At 47.4% G+C, this 18,726-nt stretch overlaps 1 protein-coding gene across 1 annotated transcript in view; it reads right to left on the minus strand.

Annotated features, from left to right (window-relative positions):
- The window catches only part of PDZD9 (PDZ domain containing 9), a 19,657-nt gene extending 7,212 nt beyond the window's left edge, over positions 1-12,445 (minus strand). The window contains exons 1-3 of the mRNA XM_008588274.1: positions 12,415-12,445; positions 10,782-10,964; positions 93-282 (exon numbers count right to left, since the gene is read on the minus strand). Of these exons, the coding sequence (XP_008586496.1) occupies positions 93-282; positions 10,782-10,964; positions 12,415-12,445 (404 nt within the window). The remainder of the gene's footprint in view (positions 1-92; positions 283-10,781; positions 10,965-12,414) is intronic.
- Positions 12,446-18,726: the final 6,281 nt, after the last annotated feature.

An 18,726-nucleotide genomic window follows, 5' to 3' on the forward strand; every position in this document is an offset into this window, starting at 1 on the left:
GTACGGGGGCAACACTGAGGGTTGCGGTCCGTTGCCAGACACGGAAAAAAGACAAAAGACAAAGAGTTCCTAAGTGAACTACCCATACTTACTGTGTTACTGGGAATTTGGTCTCGGGAATTAAATCATATATTTCTTGCCATTCTTTGGGTATGTCAATAAAATCTCGGTAGACCTTGATTTGTAGCACAGTGCCCATGGTGATATGTTGCAAAAGCTTTAAAAATTCTCGAAGAGTATATCCTAACACATTGGCATGACCAACACTAATCAGAACATCACCTGAAAAGAGAAAAAATTATCAGTAAAATTAAGATAATGGTTTACAGGGGCCGTATTGATTTCTGGCTTTATTGTGAGGTATTTTATGAGTTCATATTGTTGGTTCACTTTGAACCAAAACCAAGACTCAGCCTTTATTTAATAAAAATGTTCATCTCCATGACGTGAATATCCTTTGCATAAGCAAGAACCCACACAAGGTGTTTCTTAATAGCAGTACAATGGTAGATACCAGATCGTGTTTTTGAGACACTTCTGAAGTTCTTGGTGTGACAGAGGCTAAAAACTATTTATAATATGAACCATTCTTTAGGATTCTAAACATATTTAGTTTCAAATAAAATGAATGGCTATTGTTGGCTAATATACCCTCCGCCAGAAAAGTAAAATGGCGTTAAAGACCATGATGCACAAAACAGCGCCTGAGAAAGTTTCCCGGAAACCCCCCACCCAGAGAAATCCCCCAGCTGCCACATCACCTGCCCACATGCGCAATTTTGCCCGCCTATGAGAGAGTCCCAGCTCAGCTTAAACCCTGCCCACTTCCGGCCCCTTCCTTCTTAGCCAATAGGAACAGGCCAGCTCAGCCCAACTGGATATAAAAGGCCCAGCCCGCTTCTCGGGGCTGCTGCTCCCACTTCGGAGAGGGTAGCTCGCTTGTTCATTTTGCCTGCCTAATACACTTTGGTTGTATCTTATTTCGGCGTCTCCTGGTGTGTCTTATTTTGCGCTCGGGGCTGGGGTTTTTCCTTTAATTGGTGCCTAGACTCAGCTGGCTTTCCCCACCCCTAGAGGGACCCCATCCGTTTCTCTGCCCATGGCCTGGAGCCCACACCAGTGATGACACTCAGCCTGGCCCTTCTTTCCGATTGCCACCGGCACATCCAACAGCACATCCAACACCGGCCTTGTGATTGGTGGGTCTTCGGATTACCACTTTCATTTCTCTCTCTCTCCCTCTCTTCAGGACTCGGCTGGGTTAAGCAGGGTCCGCCCTTTCCCTGCCTTCTCATTCGCTGCGGGGTTTCTCGTTTCTGCCCTCCAGGCACTCGCAAGCCCCGGCGCCAGGCACCCCAAAGCTCTATGACCCTCTAAGGTCCCTCAACCACCAGAAACTGGTGATGACCACTTTCGGTGGTTTGCGACCTCTCAATACCCCAACCAAAGCAGGGACGCCCCTTTGGGTCCGGTACTTGCTCCTACATTCTCATGGGGAGTGCCTCGTCTCTCCCGGCCGACTCTCCTCCAAAATGTCTCCTGACTAATCTTCACACTTTGGGTCTGACTCCAGATATTTAGCTCCCTGACTTTGACCCAGCAGATGAGCCCCCACCCATATTGGGGATGTGCTCCCCGCCAACTCCAACTGCCATGGGCTCTTCCCACCCCTTCTGCCCCTCCCACACCACCACATCCTTCCAGCCCCCCTCATACATGATCCTGAGCCCACGAAACCCAGCCCACCCTTCCAGCCCAACCTCCGCTTTTAGCTCCTCTCCGAGAGGTGGCAGAAGCGGAGGGTATCGTTAGAGTCCATGTCCCTTTTTCCATGACTGATCTTTCCCAAATGGAGAAACGCTTGGGTTCCTATACAACTAACCCAGTTGTCTACACGACGGAATTTCAATATCTTTGCCAGGCCTATAGCTTAACTTTCCATGATGCTCACACTATCCTCACAAATTCTTTATTGCCAGAAGAATGTAGACGAGTCTGGCTAGAGGCCAGAGCATAGGGAGATGAAGTCCACCAAACCACGCCCGCTCACCCAATCGGGCCACAAGCTGTCCCAGAAACTGACTCTCATTGGGATTATAGCCCCCCCCACCCCCAGATTGGCCCTCCGTGATCAGTTTCTTATTTGCATAGTGGCGGTCTTAAAAGGGCCACACAAAAACCAGTTAATTATGAAAAAATCCAAGAATAATACAAGATAAAAATGAAAATTCTTCTTCTTTCTTAGATCGCCTCACTAAGGCTATTTTACAATAAACTAACATAGACCCAGAGACCCCAGAGGGAAGACAACTTTTCATGACCTATTTCTTTAACCACAGTTCCCCTGACATAAAGGGCAAATTAAAGAAACTGGAAAGGGGACCACTCACTCCTCAAAATGAAGTACTGGCTGCAGCATTCAAGGTTCATAATGGCTGAGACGATAAGGCCAAATGCCAAAAGTAGCAACTACTGGCACAGGCCTTAAAGGGGCCCACGCCCTCACCACCGACTGCCTTTTCAAGGGGCCCAACCACACCAAAGGGACCCCTGGGTCCCTACTTCAAGTGTGGTAAGGAAGGACATTGGGCATGATCAGGCCCCAACCAAGGCCATGTCTGAAATGCCACACTCCAGGTCACTGGGGAGTGGATTGCCCCAGCCTCCGCAGGGAGACTGGACCTATCTCGAACCCCACACCCAGCCTTCTAGGACTGGCGCCGGATGACTGACTGGGCCAGGGCACCCTCTACCTATGACAGCCCTCACCACCACCAGGGAGTCCAGGGTACATCTTGCAGTTGAGGGCTGCCCCATCTCTTTCCTCCTTGATACCGGCGCCACTTTCTCAGTATTAACGGAGTTTTGGGGACCTACCTCCTCTTCCACACTGCCCATTGTTGGGGTAGGAGGCAAAACCGTTTTTCCACTAAAAACTCCCTGAATAACTTGCTGCGGGGACCATTCCTTTGCTCATCGGTTTCTTGTGATGCCACAATGCCCAACCCCCTTGTTAGGGCAAGACATATTGGCCAGGACCCAGGCCTACCTCTTTTTCCGCCATACCCCTTCATTGCTCTTACTGGTCGCCAGAGTGGCCCAACCTCCAGAAGAACCAAATCTACCCCCGCCACTATCCAAAGTAAATCCCTAAGTTTAGGATACTTCAACTCAGACAAAGGATACAGGGTTTCTCCCCAAAAGGTCCAAGCCTTTAAACCCTCAGTCAAATACCTGGGAGTTCAGATCTCACACGACTCCAAGGTCATAACAGTAGACTGAAAACAACACCTTTGAGACTTGCCTGTTCCAAAATTTAAAGATGAAATGTTATTATTTTGGGGTCTTGTGGGGTACCGACGAGCTTGGGTTCCAAACTACTCCCTTCTTGCCAAACCTTTATATGACTCATCCCGGGGCGACTCAAAGGAACCTCTAGATAAATCCATCAAAACCCCTTTCGAAAACCTCAAGCAGGCTCTCTTTAGAGCCCCAGCTTTACATTTACCTGACTTACAACGGCCCTTTGTTCTATATGTGCAGAAGAACAGGGCTTTGGGTTGGGTGTGTTAGGACACCAGAGGGGGCCCTCTTTCACCCCAGTGGCCTATTTGTCAAAAAAACCTTGATCCCACTGTTCGTGGTTGGGCCCCTTGCTTCAGGGCATTGGTGGCTGCTCCTGTGCTTCTTCAAGAAGCAAAGAAACTCACTTTTGGCAGCCCCACCAGTGTATTCTCACCTCATCAATTAAAGGATCTTTTGACTTATAAAGGGTTACAAACCCTCCCACCCTGCCGGATCCTATCTCTCCTCGTTTCCTTCATCCATGATCCTTCTATAACTTTCCAGACTTGTGCCCCTTTAAACCCTGCCACCCTTTTGCCTGTTTCTGAAGAAACTCCCTTCCATCAATGTATCAAGGCTTTAGAAATCCTCCTCCCTTGCCCGCCTCACATCTCAGAAGGGCCACTAGACAACTCCACAAATGTCTGGTTTACAGATAGTAGCTCTTCCTTAATAAATGGAATATGAAGGGCGGGATATGCCATCGTATCCTCCACTAGTATCATTGAGGCCAGAGCTTTGCCACCCAACACAACCAACCAACAGGCAGAACTGGTGGCGATCACCTGGGCTTGTAAGCTATCCACGGATCAATCCCTTACATTGTACACTGATTCTAAATATGTGTTCCACATGCTTTTGTCATATGTGGCAATTTGGAAGGAGAGGGGCCTTCTAAACATGAAAGGAGTCACAATTACCAATTCAAAGTTTATCACTAGACTTGTACAAGCATCACTTTTGCCTTACAAAATAGGCATAGTCCATTGCAGGTCACATCAATCTGACTCCTCTCCCATCACCATAGGTAATTCTAGGGCAGATCAGGCTGCCAAGCAAGCAGCCATGTCTTCCGATCCACCACTGGTTATGGTCACAGCCCCCTCAACCCTTTCAGAGAACCACTCAAAGAATCCATGAAGACAACAACTTTTACTTACACTCTTTGTTCCACCCTAGTGTACATAACCTGAAATTATTCTTAGCTTCTTTCTTCTCTCTAACCCCAGAAGATATCTCTGCCTACCTGTTTCACTGGTCCCTCAACTTACCGGTTACAGCCAAGCAGAAATTATTGCCCTAATTAACCCCCCAGAAAACCAAAAGTGTGCAGTCTTTCTCCCCTTAGTCATCGGGGTCTCCCTAGCCTCCTCTCTAGTGGCCATGGGACTAGGCACAGGGGCTCTTATCCATGCTGTAGACTCCACTAGAGATCTATCCCCAAAACTCCAGGCAGCTGTCGAGGCTTCAGCAGAGGCCCTGACCTCCCTACAATGCCAAATCACCTCCATAGCCCAAGGTAGCTCTCCTCACTGCAGAAAAAGGCAGCACCTGCATGTTTCTCAACAAAGAATGCTGTTACTACATCAACAAAACAGGAACAAATTCACGAGGTGTCTCAGGTGTCCATCAATCAACTTCTCCTCCAAGAGTACCTGCTCCTACCAGATGGTGAGGACACTATTTTTCCTCCAGACCCTCCAGGAGGACAGATGGTTGCTCCCTAACATCCAACAAATGGAAGACATATTTGAGGGCCTCAGTGATCTTCGGCTCCAAGGGACATTTCCTCACCTTCTCAACAGAAGAAATTACTGTCTTCAGCGCCTGGGTTTATGGTCTCTTATCTGTCATATTAGACTAAGCAAACCTTCCTCCCTCGCCTCCCAAGTCCCCCCTCCCCCTTCTTCAACCCTTCTCAGCAGGAATTAGCCAGAGATTATCTCAACACCCTTCTCCCAATCTAAGACCAAAGAGGGAGGAATGTTGGCTAATATACCCTCCGCCAGAAAAGTAAAATGGCGTTAAAGACCAAGATACACAAAATGGCACCTCAGAAAGTTTCCCGGAAAACCCCCACCCAGAAAAATCCCCCAGCTGCCACATCACCTGCCCACATGCACAATTTTGCCTGCCTATGAGAAAATCCCAATTCAGCTTAAACCCGGCTCGCTTCCCTCCCCTTCCTTCTTGGCCAATAGGAACAGTCCAGCTCAGCCCAACTGGATATAAAAGGCCCACCCCGACTCTCCCGCTGCTGCTCCCACTTTTCAGAGGGCAGCCCGCTTGTTCATTTTGCCTGCCTGATACACTTTGGTTGAGTCCCTGTCTCCTGCTGTGTCTTATTTTGCACTCAAGGCAGGGTTTTTCCTTTCAGCTATTACCAGGAAAGAAAGAACCACTTACACTAAGTATGAATAAATGACCTACTTTCTATCATACCTGTCCTGCAATATCCAGTGACCTCCACAGTAAATAGACCATTTAAACATAAAGCCTTTCATTTTAATATTCTGCCCTTGCCCGGCCCGGTGGCGCACTGGATAGTGCGCCACTTGGGAGGCGCGGCAGCGCTCCCGCCCGAGGGTTCGGATCCCACATACAGACCGGTTCCCGCTCACTGGCTGAGCGAGGCGCGGGAGCAGCGCCGAGGGTTGCGATCCCGTTGCCGGTCCCGGTCCGGTGCGGGGGTGACACTGAAGGTTGCGATCCGTTGCCGGACACGGAAAAAGACAAAAAATATATATATATATTCTGCCCTTGCACAGTGTTAGTTGAGTGAATAACTATAAAACACTGGGCAATTAGCATGCTTTAATTAGGCTCAATATATATATATATTCTGCCCTTGCATAGTGTTAGTTGAGTGAATAACTATAAAACACTGGGCAATTAGCATGCTTTAATTAGGCTCAATGTGTGTATACAGAGAGTATGTTGGTTCAAAGGGATTTGACAGCTAGGTCCTCTACTGCAGGATGAGGAGGAAGTGTGATGGTCAACCATGGAGCTTCTGAGCCCCCAAGAGGTGGGAAGATGACTACATCTTGGCAACAAACCCCCAGACTCCCAAATAGGAAGAAGCTGGAAAGACCAATTCTCTTGCACCAACCACCCCCACCTCCCTGCCACCAGCAACTACAGCATGGACCTGTAAACTAGATCCGGCCACTGGGCATTTCCACCTGGGTCACAGAGCCTGAACAGGAGATGCAGAAAGGTGACAGGAGCATCCAGTTTCCAAAGGTAGTTATACATGGCCCTTTCTTCTCTCCCCATCTGCCAAACCTAGTTCTCCAGACATTTTAGCAATTGTTTCAGACTTGGTATCCTAAATTCAGGGTCTTAACAGAACTGTTACTTACAATCAAGAACCCTGACAGCTACAAGGGCATTCAGCAAGATTTGAGGAAGAAATACAAAGAATTTGCCTTGTAAGGACAGACTCCCACTGGGTAAAATCTTAGTCTTCAGATCTTACTAGCACTGACATCCTGCCAAACGGTAGTGGGGACATCATAGCTGACACTGGACAAAGTGACCCTGATGAAGTTCCAGGATGTGTTCACCTCTCTGTGCATGGGAAGCTAGGGACCCTCAATCACCCACATCCCAGGACTGCTGAAGCCTAACCTCAGAGGAGAAAAGGGTCAAGAAGCAGCACCTTCTCTGATGCTGCTCCCACTGGGCTTAAGTAGGGAGTATACTGACCCTAAAGGAAGCCTCCAAAGAATGCCAAGGACAAATTTCCACAGTGCAAGATCCTATTAGAAACAAAAGTTGCCAGGATGCAAGAAGATGAATACTTAGAAAGGTGGAGAAAATCTTTTACTTTGGTCTTAAGAAGTAGCTGAGGGTAAAATAAATCACATATCTGAAGCTAACTTCAGGATGAAACAAGGCTTCTCCCAGCTACCTGCAGATTGTGTGGCATGAAACAGCTGCAAATCCTAATGAGGTTAATTACAATGGCAAAAAAGAAAGAAAAACCTCTTAGCTTACTTGCCTAATGTTAAAAGGCTGTTTATAGTTAAAACTATGGCTTGGTATTCTGCTTAATTATGTTGTAAAAGAGTGACTTTTATCAAGAGGGCAGAAAATAAACAGCTTAATTCCCTGATTGTTCTGGCTGTAAACCAAATATGTCAGTGCATGAATGTTGATTACTCTGGCAATAGATATTAACATTGCCCTTCGTAAGGAAACATCAATTCGGTATTTATGAACACCAACCTCATTACACATTTTTTTCTGTTTTAATGGGCTGTAGGAACGACATTATATAAACTCTGTCTCGATTACCTATATTAAATCAAATTTGCAGCAGCCAAGCCACTACTGAGAAATAGATATTATTTTTCTCCATCTCTCCACTAGGCAGTATATAGGTTCTGCATGGCTAGGGACCACATCTGTTTAGCTCACGGCTGTGCCCCCAATACCTAGCAAGGTGCCTGCACACAGCAGGCATTCAGGAAATGCTCACTGAGTACATGTGGCCTGGGAAGGGTGGTGGCCAGTGCATGACTTGTATTTACTGTCAAAGCTGTATTAATTTCTTAAGACTGTGGATATCAGAGTCTGTTAAAGCCATACTGGCCAAAAGGAATTTAAAGCTCAGCCAGAATAAACTAACACTAAGCTAAATTAGGAAATCAAGATAAAACCCTATCAGGAAACACCAAAGGAGAGAAGTTTAAAGCACATCGAGGAGAACCATCGTGGGTAGAGGCAATGGGGTCAAAAAAATAGCAAATTTTGCCGGCCCGGTGGCGCACTGCGCTAGTGCGCCACTTGGGGAAGCGTGGAGGCGCTCCCGCCGAGGGTTCGGATCCCACATACAGACCGGTTCCCGCTCACTGGCTGAGCGAGGCGCGGGGGCAACACCGAGGGTTGCGATCCGTTGCCGGACATGGAAAAAGACAAAAAAAAAAAAAAAAAGCAAATTTTGAGGGCTGGCAGGATAGTTCAGTTGGTTAGAGAGTGGTCTTGATAGCACCAACGTCCACGGTTCAATCCCTGTTCCAGGCAGGCACAAAAAAAAAAAAAAAAAGCAAATTTTGAGGGCTGGCAGGATAGTTCAGTTGGTTAGAGAGTGGTCTTGATAGCACCAACGTCCACGGTTCAATCCCTGTTCCAGGCAGGCACAAAAAAAAAAAAAAAAAGCAAATTTTGAGGGCTGGCAGGATAGTTCAGTTGGTTAGAGAGTGGTCTTGATAGCACCAACGTCCACGGTTCAATCCCTGTTCCAGGCAGGCACAAAAAAAAAAAAAAAAAGCAAATTTTGAGGGCTGGCAGGATAGTTCAGTTGGTTAGAGAGTGGTCTTGATAGCACCAACGTCCACGGTTCAATCCCTGTTCCAGGCAGGCACAAAAAAAAAAAAAAAAAAGCAAGTTTCTCATAACTATTGTCAAAAACAACTACATTATACCAAGGTCAAGGGTTCAGTTCCCCGTACTGGCCAGCCACCAAAAATTTAAAAAGCTGCATCACCCAGACTTTGAAACCTAGACATTGAAGTGGCCAACTTGTCCGGAAGAGATTCAGTGCCCTGGACTTCCTTTGTATTGAAATCTCATTTCTGGTTATTAGGCAATTGGCTAGAAAGGTATGGGCTTTCTAGGCAGACACGGGTTCAAACCCCAGCTCTGAGCACACACTTAGCTGTGTATATTGAACTGTTACTTCATCTCTGTAAGCCTTTGCATTTTGTTATCCACATTCTGGGAGTGTTGAAAACATTAAATTAGGTAATAGGTGTGAAGTACCTTGCATAAATGCCTGGGACAAATACTTATTATTTATTTATTAAGAACAGACATAATAAATGCACCAGTCCTGTAGGTAAGTCCCGGATTTAGAAGATGAGTTCACAACAGCCTCCTTCTGACCTCAACGAGCCTGCTAACTGCAGTGCCACCACGAGGTTCTGTGTCACAGGCATGAATGCCTACTCCTGCCCTGCTCTAGCAAGTGTGCACCCTGGTCATCAACCAGCATCTGCCACCTGACCCCAGAGAAGTTTAGGAGAAGCCCATGGGACCTATCCTGGAGTTCTTTTGGCCTGAGAAATCCGGAACCCTCCTTGTGGCAGTTTGTCTGCAGCACCAAGTAGTGGCATGTGGAGAGAATGCTTTGGGTTTTAAGGTAAAGTGAAATGTTTCATAGTAGCATCATTTATCAACTTTCTTCTTTATCCATTGCTTCAACACCTAGCTGCAAATTAGAATCACCTGAGCAGATTTTAAAATTCGACCTGCCCTGTCCCAGCCTAGACCAATTGAATCAGACCCTCTGGGGAGATGGAGCCCAGGTATTGTAGTTTTAAAAGCTCTCCAGGTGATTCTAATAGGTAACTAGGTTGCAAAACAGTGTTTTAATCCGCTGGGACTCCTAGACCACAATCATTTTTAATTTTTTTGTAATCAATTTTTTTTTTCTGGTGTTTGGCCAAGACAGGGATCCAAACCTTGCCCTTGGTGTTATCAGCACCACACTCTCCCAAGTGAGCTAACCGGACAAAAACACAAATCTAGAGAATGTGTAAGTAAGAACAGCTGAAGAGAAATGATTGCCAATATATCTATAGTACTTTAGCTTTCAAAGCACTTTTATAAAGATTATGTCATCAAATCCTAGCAACCTCTGACAACAATGGGATCATCCCATTTTAGAGATGACGTGAATGAGGGAGGTCTGCAAGGTTAAGCAACTTTGCCCAAGGTCACAGAAGTAGGAAGTGGCAGGGCCTGAATTCAGGCCACTCACCTGAAAATGTGTCTTCTCACCACCCTGCCATCCCATCGCGCCTCCCCCACTCCTGTGCACAGCACTGGGTCCAGGCTGGGCACTATGAAAACATGTCTTCGACTGGATGGAAAATTAATTCACCCACAGATAAGAGAAGCAGGGCAGTACTTGGGTTCTGTGACCATGGGTTCTGTGACCATGGGCAAGGGCCTAAATATCTGATTCCCTGTCTGTAAGGTGGTTTAAGACAGAAATCTACCTCAGGGCTGGCCTGGAGGGTGAGGTGAGATCATGCATCTAAATGTTAGCAATGATGAATACTGCCTATGAGAGAAGAAATCTTTATGCACAGAGAGTTCTGGAGTGATGCTACCTGTGTTTGTATCTCACAAGACGCAGGTGAATCTAGACAAGGAACTTAATCTCACCGAGCCTCAGTTTCCTCACCTGTAAAAGGGGGATGATAACAGTTGCTATCTAGAGGGTTGTTGCAAGAATTAAATGAAGTAATACACCCAACAGTGATAGTTATATAAGTGACAGCATTGGCTGGCCTAAAGAAAGTTCTCAATCAGTGCCAAGTATCATCATGGTTACACTGAAACTTAGTGGCCCAAGTCTCCCTGAAGGCAGATGGGAGGGAGGCAGGAAGATGGGTGAGGGGAGACATAGAGAAACTGGTCACCTGGCTTGAGTTTTCCATCCTTAGCTGCAGCCCCCTTCTTGATGAGGTGGGTAATCTGAAGGTATGGCCCATGCTGGATAATGATCAGGCCTAATCCCAGGCTGCCCACGGTGAGTCTGGTCTGCTTTGTTTTGCTCAAGTTGTGTACAGATGTCTTGACCTCCTTGAAGCTGACTTGTCTTTCTAATAGAAAAAGGGGAACCTGTATCAGTCCCTCACCAAGACAGCAGCATGGCAGTGGTCACTGGGGTTCTGAAGCCAGACCCCTGGCTTAACAGGTGACTGTTAAAGGGCTTTTGCACAGAGTCTGGCATATCGTGACTGCTTAATCAATATTAGTTATCATTATTATCCATTCACTTAACAGATATTTATTGATGCAGGCAGTGTGCTAGGCCCTGGCTGAGCAAAACAGTGGAGGCGACAGGTATCAATCAGTCATGTAAATATTCTCTGGATTACAATTTATAACACGTGCTATGAAGGAAAAGGGCAGAGAGCTGTGAGGGTGAACAGGGGCCCAGGTCTCACCTGAGGATGGTCGTCAAGCTTCCCAGAACGGGTAAAATTTGAATTAAGGTGGAAAGGACCCGTGGGAAGTATTTAGGCAAAGGAGGGCGGGCAGGAGTAAGCCGCATTGGGGTCTGAGACGGGATGGAGCGTGCCCTGTCAAGAGAAAGTGCAGGACTCCAGTGACGGTGGCTCAGGGGGAGCTCGGAGAGCAGGGGCCGGCAGACAGGAGTTGGTGCTTTGGGGTCTGAGACGGGATGGAGCGTGCCCTGTCAAGAGAAAGTGCAGGACACCAGTGACGGTGGCTCAGGGGGAGCTCGGAGAGCAGGGGCCGGCAGACAGGAGTTGGTGCTTGGGTTTCCCTGAATAAAAACGCTCAGCAGCAGTCTAAGCTGGGTATGATCAGATTTTCATTCAAAATTTTTTTTAAAATCTGCGGCTGCTGCGTGTGTGAATTGCAGGGTCCAGAGCGGACGCGGAAAATAACAAGTTATTTCCCTGGACACGCAAGTCACTCGAGCGTGTCCCGGCAGTGACCTGGAAATGGACAATAGATGGATCCAAAGAGCACTTGGGAGGAAAATCCTCGGGACAACGGAAAGTGGGAGGGGTTGAAATAGGTTTTCTCACAATCAAATCTCCCAAGAAAAGTTTCGAGGACTGAGGAGTGATCTAAACCAGGTTGTTTTCCCGAGAGGACGCTCCAGGGCGATCCGTGTTCCAAGCGCCACAGCGGGGACCCGCCAGCCGCCGGAAGAGGAAGAAGGAAAGTCAGCAGCGTCAGGGGAAAGAAACCAGACTCTAACGCCCCCGTGTGTGATCCCGCTTCTATGACGTTCTCCATGGAAAAGGCACTACAGAAAACAGGTGGAGGTGGGGGTGCGGGTGGCTGCGGAGGGGCAGCCACGGGGTAATTTGGGGGTGGCGGCGCTGTCCCCTGTCTTGATTGTGGCTCCACGTGGACAAACACTTGTCAAAACTCATACAGCTGGGATCGGAAGTTACACCGTGATGAACAAACGATGGCGGGAGGCTGTCACCCGGGCAAGTCTGTGACATTGCCGATTTAATAGAGGAGGGAAACTGAGGGCGCCGCCCTCCCCACCCCCCACTCCCCAGTTACCATTTGTGCTTTTATGGGGCGCCTTCTCCATGGCCCCGGGAGGGCGGGCGGCTCCGCCTCCCAACAGTTCCGAACCTTCGAGGAGCCGGCTCACGGACAGCCGACCGCAGGCGACGAGGACCCGGGCCGCGGCAAGGAGGCATCGGGATGGTCGCCAGGGGGCGCTGCGCGACGGCGCCCGAGGCTGGGGCGGCGCGTCCCACCCAGGGCGGGGCTGGATCCCGGAGGACGCGGCGCGCGAGCTGACTCCGCGGGGATCGGCAGGTGCCCGACGCAGGTGGGCCCTTCACTCGTTCCTGCTGAACCACCGAAATGGGGGAGAGGGGGGGACAGCCTAGAGGAGAGGGTCTCACTGATGCGAGCCAGTCAGCTCGCTCATTGAAAGCATGTTGAATGTCCTCAACACAAAGAAGTGACAAATGCTTGGGGTGATGGATGTGCTAAACACCCTGATATGATCAATGCACACTGCGTAAATGTACCCAAATATCACGTTATACTCCGTAAATATGTAGTTATGGGTCATTTAAGAAAAAATAAATTATTGGGCCAGCCTGGTGGCGCACTGGAGAGTGCGCCGCTTGGGAGTGCAGCGGCGCTCCCGCCGAGAGTTCGGATCCCATGTGGAGACCGGTTCCCGCTCACTGGCTGAGCGCGTTGCGACCGCAACACCGAGGGTTGCGATTCTGTTACTGGTCAGTAAAAAAAACAAAAAAGGAAAAAAGAAAAAAAGAAACAATAAATTATTGGGCTGGCGGATTAGCTCAGTTGGGTAGAGCGTGGTGCTGATGACACCAAGGTCCAGGATTGGGATCCCTTACTGGCCAGACGCCAAAAAAAAGAAATTATAGGGCCGGCCCGTGGCTCATTCGGGAGAGTGCGGTGCTGATAACACCAAGGCCGTGGGTTCAGATCCCATATAGGGATGGCCGGTTAGCTCACTGGGTGAGCGTGGTGCTGACAACACCAAGCCAAGGATTAAGATCCCCTTACCGGTCATCTTTAAAAAAAAAAAAAAAAGAAAGAAATTATAAAGAGGAAAAAAACTTTCAGAGACATAAGTAGATTAGAGGTTACTAGGAACTGGGGAGAAGAAGTAATGGAAAGAAATTATAAAGAGGAAAAAACTTTCAGAGACATAAGTAGATTAGAGGTTACTAGGAACTGGGGAGAAGAAGTAATGAGAAATTATTGCTTAATGAATACAGAGTTCATGTTTAGGACGGTGAAAGGTTTTGGACATAGATAAAGGTGGCGGTCACACAGCATTGTGAATGTAATTAGTTCCACACAATTGTACGTTTAAAAATGCCTAAAATGGCAATCCTTATATATACTTTACCACAATAAAATATATATATATTAACCTAATATCTAGAAACCCTGTTAAATTTATCTATTAGTTCTAGTAGCTATTTGGTAGATTCTGTAAAATTTTCCTCAGTCATGTCTGTAAACAAAGATAGTTTTAATTTTTGCTTTCAAAAAACAAAAACAATAAAACAGAGATGTGAGGCAGTTTGCAGAGGAAGATCATAGCTGGAAGACCATAGAAGATCACAGAATACCTAGATCTAGAATCCCCTGCTGCACTCCCAATAATGGTGTTTTAAATATTGTTGCATCAAAGCTCCAACTACTTTGGAACTGTTTTTTTCATGGATGTTTTGAATGAGAAAAGGCCAAGGATGGCCTGAAAAAAAAGAGTCACTATTAGGAAAGGAATTAATGCCTCCTTCTTTTTTCCAAAATACTCCTGCCTCCCACACACATTCACTCATACAACAAATATTTACTGGAAGCCACTCTGTGGCTTGTGCTGTTGCTGGGGACACAACAGTAGACAACACAAACAAGGGCTCTGTCCTCTTGGAACAATTTAAGTGGACAATTTTAGGAAAATATAAATTATCAAAAACATTCTAGAAGAACAAGAATACAACATCATAAGGTAGGTCCTGTTTTGATCCCAACTGGTGAAATTGAGGTTAAGCACCTTGCCCCAGGGCGTTCATGCCTTGGACAAATAGTAATCGAGCACCTGTTAGGCATCAGGCACTGTGCAAAGATTTCCATGGTAAACCTGGGTAGGTCCCAGCTAATTTTGCTGTTTCTGTGCTTCTACCCAGACTACAAACCAGGGCAGATTTCTTGTAGGATAAATCCTGTGCCGCAGAGGCTGACACAAGGGCTGCTCTCACCTGGCTGCTCTCAACTTCAAGGAGTTGCCTGCTGGTGGTTTCTTGTGATAGGTCACCTGTTTCCTCTTCCAACAGTCTGGCGGGCATCTACCCAGGAACCAAATTAATTCTATCATAAAACACATCCTTTTCCTCCATCTTCCTATCCGTAGGGGAACAGCGAGAGTTGGTGGGGATAAAGCCTATCAGCATTTGAGTCTCTCTGGGTGGAGCATATCCCTCCATCCCAGGCTGAGAAATTTCTTTCTTTTTTTTTTTTCCTGACCGGTAAGGGGACCACAACCCTCGGCACAGTGTCGACCGCACCACGCTCAGCCAGTGAGTGCACCGGCCATCCCTATATAGGATCCAAATCCACAGCCTCGGCGCTACCAGCACCGCACTCTACCGAGTGAGCCACGGGGCCGGCCCCAGGCTGAGAAATTTCTTTCTTTTTTTTTTTTCCTGACCAGTAAGGGGACCACAACCCTCAGCACAGTGTCGACCGCACCACGCTCAGCCAGTGAGTGCACCGGCCATCCCTATATAGGATCCAAATCCACAGCCTCGGGGCTACCAGCACCGCACTCTACCGAGTGAGCCACGGGGCCGGCCCCAGGCTGAGAAATTTCTTCAGAGCAGATGCCAAAGTCACACTGATTAATGGAATTGCAGGATACAAACTATGGTGTATACTGTGCTTCCCAGATCCCCCTCAGGACTGAGGGACTTATACCTGCCCCTCAACCCACTCCTGCTGCTGGCTAAAGAGAGCCACTTGCCTAAGATCACACCTTCCCAGGGCAGCTAGTGTCCAAGCAGGGTTGCCATCCCAGCTTCAGAGCTCCCCACTGAGGCTGTGCGGGGGTGGCGGCGGGGCACCGCAGCCTGACCTCTCTCTGCCCAGTCCTGCTTCCTCCCTTTCCCCACAGACATGGGTCCCAAAAGAACTCCCCAAATAAACTCCTTGCAACTCAGAATCTGTTTTCTAGAGAACCTAGGCCATGGTAGCTAGTGCTAGAGATGATCTGAAAGACTACATGCTAAAATAGGATTTTGGAACCAGATCCCTCAATGCCCAGGTGATAATGAGGATCCCATCCCTGGCAGAGGAGGAGCATAGGTGGCCACTGGTACAGGGAAGCTCTAAGATTGCTAAATTTTTTACTGGTAGTTAATAGGATGGTGTACCAGGGGAAGGAAATGTGCTAGCAGGTGTCATGTTATCAGACATTCCTTTGCCATGGAAAGAGCAGGCAAGAGTAATCACCAGGAAGGAAGCAGACTGCTACTACACATAGGGGCAGGGACTCTTACGTGTCTCTTAGTACTCCCTTGACCAGCAGTCACAGCCTGGGAATTGCTTGGCAACCAGGAGCTCAAACTCTTCAAGGGTGAAGGTCCAGGCCACACCATGTAAGCCACCTAACCCATCAGAGGTGCTAGCAGAGGGTGAGAGGGATCTAGGATGGACAGGAGAAGAGAGAAATGGGATACCAGTTATGCCTTAAGACGAGCTGCAGCAGCAGTGGGAGCTGTAGCTTGTCCCACTAACCTTCCTCTTATAAATTTCTCACAGGAAAAGATGCCCACCGGGGTCCTGAAGGTGCAGCCCTCAGAATTTAAAAGGAGCAAATGACCTGCACAGCACCATGGGGGTCCAGCTACAAATATGGCTCTGCACTGCCTCAGCCCCTCCCCAGGACTGAAGGACTGTTCCCAAGCTACTGGGAGGGTTGTAGGTTGACAGATCTCAGCTGTCAGCCCTTTTGAGGAATTGTCCTTGGCTGAAGAGAGCTGCCTTCCCCAAGGTCACACCCCATTCCTAAGGTGCAGGGATATAAATGCTTGGCCCTTTTATCCCAATTAGCACAACTCAGAATGGCCATCCCAGCTTCAGAGCTCCCCTCGGCTCTGCCAAAGCCTCCTGTGACTGCACCAGAGCCAGACTTCTTCCTCTGCCCAATCCTGCTTTCTCCCCTTCCCCAATAGGAGCTGCCCCTCAGAGACTCTCTAATAAGCTTCCTGCACACTGATCAATAATCTCGTCTCCAAGTCAGCTCAAAGGAACCCATCTGTGCGATAAACCGTGATTTGAGCCCTGGGCACGAGCTGCTAACCTTTGAATTTAGCTCTTCAGCCTTTAACCCCAGAAACCCCAGGTACACGTGTGGGGTATCCACCACACACTTGGCCCACGTGGTAAACTTGACCCCCAGGGAGGCACTGTGTCCTTTATCCTGTCAGACCAAAGATACTCCTTAAAGAGAAGAGTGATCACATGGTGCCTCCCATAGCTCTCCCCAACGTCCCATCTGGATTCAGCCTCTTCTGGTCTGAGGCCCACCATCCATCACAATAAGACATGCCACGTTCACAGCCCTTTGACAGCTGTAGAGTAGCTATTTATGACTTCAGGCTGCCAGCATAGCTCCCTCCTGGAGGCCTTCTATTTTCTTCTGGGTCCCCAAGGACTTTCTGCCATAAGGAGCCTTGTGGCTCATTTCTGAATAGAAAAGTCCCAGCTGCTTTGCTTAGGGGTGAAAGGATGGGATGTTTCTATCACTGAGACAGAGTGACCCTGGGAGCCTGTTAGGTCAGATGGGGGAAAGAGGCCCAGAGAGGTGACATGACCTTCCCAAGGTCAAGTCAGTAGCAGGGCTGGGACTAGAACATAGTTCTGTATTCTTTTCTTGTATTCTCCAACACACCACACCTCCAAACCCCTAGAGTTTGCCTCTACTGAAATCTAGACTGAAACATAGAGAAGAAGGGAACTGATCTGTCCTGTAGATCTCAGAGACTTTAGACTCTGAAACATCAGGTATGTTGGAAAGCCAGAATAAGAAGTGGGGCTTAAAACAGGGATTAGGGCTGGCCAGTTATCAGATGGTTAGAGCATGGTGCTGATAACACTAAGGTCCAGGGTTCGATCCCTGTAGCAGCCAGCCACCAAAAATAATAATAATGAAATAAAACAGGAATTAATAGGAATTCTGTAAACAATATATTTGGCTCCTGCCAACCCCACCTCCCATCCTGGTTGGTAGGAAGGGATGGGATAAGTGTCTGTAGGGATGTGTGGCCATTAACCCGACAAAAATGTTTTAAATTCCTTTAACTCACTATTGGTTGTTTTTGTGCTTTAATCTTAGATCCAGAACTTTTTGTGGAGGAATGGACACATATTTTTTAAACACAAGAATAAATTTATCATCATTTCACTGAGTTGGAGTTAGAATTGGTGCAAAATGTTCTAACATTCAACCCTACGATTCTTATCAGCTGGCCAATAGTGAACATGAGTGGATATTATTTGGAAATTTAGGTCTGTATAGTTAGTTTCTTGTATTAGTGGGCAACAGAAACACCAGACAAGAAGCCAAGAACGTGACTCAATCGAACTTCTCCAGTACTGAGAAAAAAGAAAGAAGTAGAAGAAAAGAAAAAAAAGCGAAGGCCTACTGCAGTAATGTGAGATGCATTCTATCTGGATCCTTGGAATATATGAATTATCTTGTGCAAACTTCTATGGCAGAGGAAAATAAATTGTATAATAGAAAGAAATCCTTCCCCACCAAGAGACCAACGTTTGGACAGAAAAGTCTATAGACTAGCAATCAAACCTCTCCTTCCCCTATCTATGTGGTGACACTGATGTCTCTGCACATTTCTGCAAGGCTGTTGAATTTGGTGGAATTTGAAACCTGCTGAGTTTTGTGGACATGTAGGCTTTCCAAAAATAGAGACAGATGTCACTCTTCTAGGTCTTTCTAGAGATGACCTAGGCGGCATTTAAGGAGAAAATGAGTGTCTCATCTCCACTTGTTGCATGGAGTACTATCTGGGAAAGACCGCTGGATCCAAAGTCAGTGTTAATGGTGATTTGGCCCATAAGCCATGGAAGAAAAGAAAACCTCCACTAGATGGCAAAACTGTAGATGGAGAGATCATCTGTATCACTAATGAGTTATGCAAATACCTTATTTTTTCCTATTTATCCATCCAACCTCAGGCTCTTCCCACACCTTATCTTAGTAAACACTGGTTGCTCAGGCCAGAAACTTAAGAGTCATTTCTTTCTTTTCTTTTTTTTTTTTTTTTTTTTTTTTTTTCGTGTCCGGCAACGGAT

This window comes from Galeopterus variegatus, unplaced genomic scaffold (assembly GCF_000696425.1).
Source record: "Galeopterus variegatus unplaced genomic scaffold, G_variegatus-3.0.2 Scaffold4759, whole genome shotgun sequence".
Classification (NCBI taxonomy): Eukaryota; Metazoa; Chordata; class Mammalia; order Dermoptera; family Cynocephalidae; genus Galeopterus; species Galeopterus variegatus.